Source organism: Crocuta crocuta, unplaced genomic scaffold (genome assembly GCF_008692635.1).
Source record: "Crocuta crocuta isolate KB4526 unplaced genomic scaffold, BGI_CrCroc_1.0 scaffold234, whole genome shotgun sequence".
Classification (NCBI taxonomy): Eukaryota; Metazoa; Chordata; class Mammalia; order Carnivora; family Hyaenidae; genus Crocuta; species Crocuta crocuta.
Genome location: NW_027529647.1, coordinates 3676770 through 3684141, shown reverse-complemented (window position 1 = coordinate 3684141; position 7372 = coordinate 3676770). Strand labels below are relative to the sequence as shown.

Here is a 7372-nt window from a genome sequence, read left to right as displayed (position 1 = left end):
GAGTAAGGGTGGTTTCTGTCCGAAGCAGGTCACAGTATGGGGCAGTGTGGTGCTGGCTGGAGGCGCCCCTCTTTGGAAAGGGCTCTCCTCCGCCCTGACCACCGTGTGCGGGAAGTCAAGGCAGATGGCCGGGTGCGTGTGTGTCCAGCTGGCAGCTGCCCACTCTGCACCCCTCACCCCTGGGCAAGGAAAGGCTGGGGATGTCAGAGCGGTCCGGCACAAGCGTGCTTTGTGCTCACTGGGCATGGGGGAGCTGGACGCTTGTGCAGAAAGTAGGGCATCAGCAGGGGTGCTTGCTGCGCAGAACAGCCTGTCCCCACCCATGGCGGTCTTTGGGTTCAGGGCGCGGGATCCCCTTTCCCACTCCCCTCCTCCTGAGTGGGCACTGGAAGTTTGCACAGATATCCTCTGTGCTCTGTCTGTCCTCTGTCTGGTCCGGGCACAGTGGACTCTGGCAGCTCTGTGCCCTGCCCCATAGGCACTTGGAGGTGAGGGTTTGAGGAGCCCGGTGTGTGTTGTGAGCCTCAGCGAGGACCCCCGGTTTAGACAGGGTTCTCAGAGCTCTGGGAAGCCCAGGTGCCCACGGAGTCCCTGCCTGCTCACTCCCGGGAAGCCTCTTCCGTTAGCAGTGTGTTCTCAGCTGGGCTCTGCCTCCTCCCCCGCCTGCTGTAGAAAGCCCCAGAGGGAGGGGACTTACACGGTCTCGGGGAAGGGAAGTAAAAAAATGATGGAGATGGAAAGCTTTGGGTTTTGTTCCAGAATGTTCCTTTGACCCTCACCAGAAGCCCTTGGCTGCCCAAAGCCACTGTCCTTGGAGGAGGGGGCACCCGCCTAGTACCTGCTGAGGGGTGGGAGCACACGCAGGTGTCCCTGTGAGCATGGGGGGGCGTGAGTACCCTCCACCATCCCACATCTGCCCTTGGTGCTGCAGCTTGCTGAGCGAGAGTGAGAAGCGCCCCTTCGTGGAGGAGGCGGAGCGGCTGCGGGTCCAGCACAAGAAAGACCATCCGGATTACAAGTACCAGCCGCGCCGCAGGAAGAGCGTGAAAGCAGGCCAGGGCGACTCTGACTCCGGAGTCGAGCTGGGCCCCCATCCCGGGGGTGCCGTGTACAAGGCGGACGCGGGCCTCGGTGACGCGCACCACCACAGCGACCACACAGGTGGGCGCCTGGGCCCCCCAGCGTCTTCCCACCCCAGCAGAAGTGGGAGTTCTGGCACCTGCTGAGATGAGCAGTGGGGGTAGGGAGCAGGGGTTCACTCCCAGGGCTGGTGTCCGCGTACCCCAAGGTCCCCGGTGCACACGGGGCTCTGCCTAGCCCCCCTCTGAGCCCCTATATTCTCACAACTCTTCCCTGGTCGGGTGCCACGTGACGTGGGCATTTTTTTGCCCTGCCTGAAGGCGTTTCTGCTTCCCCTGGCCTCTCTGCCGGGGCTGACCCAGCACTCACTCATGTCCCTGGCGTGGTGGTCGGCAGCCCAGCCTCCAGATTAGACGGATTGGGGGGATGGTCCCGGCCAGCCGAGCAGCCTCTGTCAAGCTGGTATCGCTGTGAGCTTGGGGGAGAGTCAGTTTTGTGGGCACGGCCTTGTGGTCATGTGCAAGGGGCTGGGCACCTCCTCTCCTTCCCGCCACCTTGGTCTTCCCGGGGTGGGGGCGGGGGCCTCCAGGGCCCCAGCTCTTCCTGCAGAACGGTGCTTAACGGAATTTCCTCGGCCAAGCAGTGAGGTCTGGGTCTGGCTCTGCTGGAATTTCTGGGAAACGTACAGAAACAAAAAGCCGTTGATTTCTACCTGCGGCAGTTAGTGGGCTGGTTTTCCTCCTGGGTGCGAGTCGCCGGCCGGCCCCCCACAGAAGGGGCATTCATGCCTGAAATGTGCTCTGTCCCTAGGGCAGACCCACGGGCCGCCCACCCCGCCCACCACCCCCAAGACAGACCTGCACCCCGGGGGCAAGCCAGAGCTGAAGCTGGAAGGCCGCCGTCTGGCAGACAGCGGGCGCCAGAACATCGACTTCAGCAACGTGGACATCTCAGAGCTGAGCAGCGAGGTCATCGGCAACATGGACACCTTCGATGTGCACGAGTTCGACCAGTACCTGCCCCTCAATGGCCACTCGGCCCTGCCCACAGAGCCGGGCCAGCCTGCCGCCGGCTCCTACGGGGGTGCCTCCTACTCACACTCGGGGGCAGCCGGCCTCGGGGCGTCGCCTGTGTGGGCCCACAAGGGGGCCCCGTCGGCCTCGGGGTCGCCCACCGAGACGGGCCCCCCGCGGCCGCACATCAAGACGGAGCAGCTGAGCCCCGGCCACTACGGCGACCAGTCACACGGCTCCCCCGGCCGCGCCGACTATGGCTCCTACAGTGGCCAGGCCAGCGTGACCACGGCGGCCCCGGCCTCGGCCGCCAGCTCCTTCACCAGCTCGCAGTGCGACTACACCGACCTGCAGGCGCCCAGCTACTACAGCCCGTACCCCGGCTGCCCCCCCAGCCTCTACCAGTGCCCTTACTTCCACCCTTCCCGGCGGCCCTACGCCTCGCCCTTGCTCAGCGGCCTCTCCGTGCCGCCCGCGCACAGCCCCCCTGGCAATTGGGACCAGCCCGTGTACACTACCCTGAGCCGACCCTGAGGCGCTGTGGCCCGTGGCCGCGGAGGGGCTGGCGTCGGTGAGCCAGGACCTGCATCTCGGCAGAGGCACGCAGAGCCTCGGGCCTTCCGGAAGGGGTGCCGCGGCGGGGGGAGAAGAGATGGCGGCTCCGCCAAGTGCCTGCTGACGTCTGCGGGAGAGCACGCTCCGTGCCCGGTGCCCGTGGCTTCCAGATCGCCACACGCCCTGCAGCCGACAGAGCCCTCTTCCCCTTCTCGCTCACCCTTGGTGGCTCTGGACGAGGGACGGCCGGTGGGCCCTCTTCCCTGCTGACGGCAGCCCCTTGGTTTTGCATGTCGGTGGACACAAAGCAGCCACAGCACAAGACATAAAGGAGGGAAGAGGCGCGGGGGGGGCTCCGTGTTCCGGGGTCCCTGCCAGCCTCGCACCGGGAACCACGGGACTGACGGACGCCGTCCCCGCTGCGAGCGGCATCGGCCTGGCGAGATGGCGTCTGCGGGAGCACCTCTCGGGACCAGCCCGTCAGCTCCGAGGTGCTCCCACGATGCAGGCTCTTCCCAGCAAGGTTTGGCTGTGACTAACGCTTCCCTCTTTTTATTTTATTTTATTTTTTAATTTTTATTTTTGAAGCTTAAACACGTTCGATTTGTTTTGGAAGCTGTTGAAATGTATTTATGTTCTGTATTATTTTATCTTTAATTAATGAAGTAATTTGTGCAGAAAGTAGAATTTCAGACGACACGGAGGCTGGGTTGCTGAGCGCCAGGGCCAGGAGGAGGCGCGGGGAGGCGGCCCTGGGGCTCCAGGCTCCTGGGAGGTGGCCGGGACCCTGGGGGGCGGGGGGAGTGGTTGGCTGGTAGTGTCCGTGACCGGGCCCGGGGTCCGTGGCACCCGTGTGAAGTCGAGGCTTAGAGGGCATGGGTGTCCCTGGACTCCATCCCTGCCCACGACTGTGCCAGGTGGGGGACTGGGATTTCCCGGGAGGGGGTGGCTGGAGAAGCCCGTGAATCTCAGCTCTTAGGGCCCAGACGCCACCTACAAGCTGTGAAACTAAAACCTTCTCCACTAAGTGTTTCGAGTCTTAGCTGTAGAAGAATAACACCCGATGTACGCGTGCCGCTTCTGCTGTGTGCCCAGCAACGGTAACTGCCTATTCATGGAAACTTGTGCCTTTAAAACTTTGTACATTTAAAGACATCTGAGAAGTTGCTTCTTTTTACTTTTTCTACTTTTTCCTACCTTTTTCTAGAAGAAAAAAGATTTTTTTTTTTTTTTTTTTTGCGTTATCTCTTTCTGGGGGTGGGGGCAGGGAACTACAGCGAACTCATTTTTATGCAAAATCCGTTGTTGCGCGTGGAGTTTGGGCTTCCGCTGTCACTTACCTGCTGTGTTCCGCTACTTTCTGACCAAGCAACGCTAACTTTTGTACAGACCAATTTGATAAAATTAAAAAAAAAATGCTTTTTATCTACTTGGGCTGCGTTTTGTGTGTTGCTTTCCGTAAGCCTGGGGGATGGGGGCTCCGAGAGCCCGAGGTCTGGCTCCAGGGCCTGGGCCTTGGCCGAGGCAGCAGTGGGGTCTCCCCGGAGCCCTCCTCCGAGGATGTGGGCATCCAGAGCCCCATGGAAGGCAGAGACAGCGCTCCACCCTGGGGCACAGCCAGGCGCCCCCCCCCCCCGCCCCCCATCTGCAGGGGCTGTGTCTGGATTTGAACAGATCTGAGGCCCCAGGAAGCCGGCCTTGCCGCCAGCGTCTTCCTTCCCCCGGAGGCCTATTCAGTAGGCAAAACGGGTCCAGATTCGGGGCCATGGTTTCCTTGCAGGCGAATCCCAGCGAGGGTTTCTGGGTGGCTGGCGGCATTTTTTGGGCACTGGCGCAGAGCCAGCCTGGGAGCTGGGTGAAAGCGGCCTTGCAGGAACTGGGCAGGGCCGTCTGGCCAGCCCAGTGTCTCTAGGGAGGAATGCTTGTGGGGAGCACCCGCAAGCAAGGGGCAGCCTCACCCCTCGGCCGGGCCCCCCGGCACATGCAGCTGGTTCAGAGGCTGCTCGGGGTCGTGCGGATGCGTCTGGGGCATCTCTGACTGGGGCTGAGAGCAAGCTCAGCGTCTCATGGGAAGCCAGCTACTTGAAGCAACCGCCTCTGCGATTTTAACGGGGTGGCCCGGGTAGGGGGGCACCCATCCCGCCCCCTTGTCTGCCAGCCGCCCGCGTGGCCGTGATCCAGGGCACGTCCCTCACCCCGAGCTGGAGAGCCACGTCCGGGGCCTGCCAAGAGCCGGGAAGAGCTGCCCGGATTTACGAGGGTTCGTGGGGTCTGGGCCGTGCCAAGCCTCCGGGGCGAGGCGGGGTCTGGAGGGGGCTGCCAGCCAGGCTCACGGATGCCTGTGTGGCGCCTGTCCAGCGCGTCCTGCGCCCAGCCAAGGGCTGTCCGGGTCCATATGGCCCTCGGGGCTTTCACGCGGACACCCCAAACCAAGGAAAGCCCCTGCATCCGGCTCCCTGACGGAGGGAGTGAGGCCGCCCTGTTGCTGCTCTGGGATTGACTTGGGCCCTGGGATTGTCTGGACTTGGAGGGGTTCCTGTGTGTTACCTCCCGGGGGCCCAGCCCTTCGTCCCACCAACCTGACTGTTCGAGGGCCCTTCTGGCCCCGCGTCCCAGGCAAGCCACCTTGTAGGCTCCCGGCGTCCGAGCTCAAGTAAACAGCCACTGTGGTCCCTCTCCTCTCCAAACGCCCCACCCCTCCCCGGGGGCCAAGCTGCTGGCCTTCCCTCCACGGCACTCTCAGACATCGGAGGCTGAGCCCGCGGCCAAGGGTCCTGGGGGTCATGGGGCCTCTGCTCCCCAAATGCTGGGTCCCCAGTGCTGTCGTGAGGAGGTGCTGGGAGGGGTCCCCGGGACCGCCCTGGTCCCTGGCTTGTCAGGGGTTTTCCAGCAAGCTCCCGACAGACTGCACCGCTCAGGAGGCCACCTCACCCCACAGGGCCCCAAGTCCAAGCCCGTCCAGAGCCCAGTGCTCACAGAGAGCGCTCCATCGGCCCATCCTGGGGACGAGCTGGCGGGAAAAGTTCCTCATTTTTCATTTCCTTCCCCAGGGCTAAGTGCCTTGCCTCTGATCTCAGCTGAACAGAATGCCCTATTCAGAGACAAAGGGGAAAGGGCGTTTATGACCCAGACCCTGCTCTGATAGATTGGGAAAGCCCCTCCCGGTTCCGCGTATAATTGCTCTTCCTGGGACGATATATCGGCTTTCAGGAACAGACTTTTCTGTTTGGATGTGACTTCATGGCCGGCGTGGCTGTCAGCTCTGGGGAGAGCCTGTGTCCTCCGGGCAGCTGCCTGGGGGAGCCCCGGGGCCCCCCTCAGCAGGCCTGTCCCCGGGGGAAGAGGGGCAGATTCCGCACCCATCCTGCCGGCCTCGACTTCAGCTGCTTTTAGGGGACGGCACCCCCAGGGCGTGTGTCAGACTCAGGGTCATGGCCTGGTGCATGGACCCCGACCTTTCCTCCCCGACGTCTGGCTCGGGGCCTCCAGGTCGGCCCTGGACAGAGGATCTCTATGGACCTGTCTCTGGCCGACCAGGGCTGTGGGAGCTATGGGCCACACAGCGGGGTGGAGCTGACTGGTTTCTGGGCCCCTGGGTGCTGAAGTCCTTACCACCCTGTGTCGACGGCCTCCTGGGACACGGTCCACCCAGCTTGATGGGAAATGGGCGCTGACCATGAGCCAGTGCTGCAAGATGGCCTGGGGAGACCCGAGGTGCACACCTCAAGACCAGGGGCGGGAGCTGCTGCCACGGGGACTCTGGCAGGGACCCCTTCCCAAGGGGGGGGTGTAACAGCCCGGGGGGGTCTGCTTCTCTCTCGCTCTGGGCCGGAGCCTTCCTGCTGTGGGGTCCCTACATCCCAGGACGGGGCTGTGGAGGCCCTGGGGTGCCCCTGGGGGCCACGGGAGCCTTCCAAAGAGAAGAGTCCGGAAGGGAAGGAGCACAAAGGGGAGACACACGGGGGGCGTGGCCCTGCCTTCATGCGAGGATCGTCCTGGAGCTGAGAGCCTGGCACTGCCCACCCCCAGCCCATTTCTGTCCCAGGAAGAGCGGGACTCGGGGCGCCAAGGGTTTCCCCATCTCCTGCGTTCCCTGCAGTGTTTGGGGGCGCTCCGTGAGATTAGGCCCTGGCTGTGACCCCGCGTTTTGCAGATGCCCGAGAGCGTGTTAGCACATTCCTACCTCTAATCACAGGATGCTTCTTTCTGCTCATCTGCAAGTAAGGTGGGTTTGTCGGTAAGAAAATGAAGTAAAAGTGAACCAGGCAGAGAAAGTGCATCCAGAAGCCTGCAGAGCGGAGCCACCTTTCCCGGCCTCTGCCTCCGGGGTCCCTCCTGACAAGCCTACTCCCAGGAGGCCAGGCCAGTGGTTGGAAGTTCTGCCACGTGCCAGTGATCTCTGTGGGCCTCAGTTTCCCCCCATGACCGTGGGACGCTGACCGCCTCGCCGAGGTGCTGAGGATTAAGCTGGCCTGGCTGTGGCCACCGCACACACGTGGCAGGTCCCTTCCTGCCCGGCCCCGCTGGTGGATTTGTCCCTAGAGCCCTGGGGTCCTCACTCCCTCTAGTGACCTGTTGCCTTGGCTGCCCCCCGGCTCAGCCCCCCTGCCTCCCCCGCCCATGCTGGCCTGCCCTGGGCGGGGGGGGGGCTGTGTGTGGTACACGCACCCCCACCAGCCCCAGCCTTCCTGGTGGGGTCGGGGCCAGAATCCAGTCCCGCTGAG

At 63.4% G+C, this 7372-nt stretch overlaps 1 protein-coding gene across 1 annotated transcript; it reads left to right on the top strand.

Moving 5' to 3' along the window:
* The first annotated feature begins 878 nt into the window (after window positions 1-878).
* Window positions 879-3882, top strand: SOX8 (SRY-box transcription factor 8). The gene is made up of 2 exons (XM_077762797.1): window positions 879-1161; window positions 1891-3882. Exons 1-2 carry the CDS (start codon window positions 879-881, stop codon window positions 2625-2627), a joined length of 1020 nt encoding a protein of 339 aa, XP_077618923.1. The 3' UTR covers window positions 2628-3882.
* Window positions 3883-7372: the final 3490 nt, after the last annotated feature.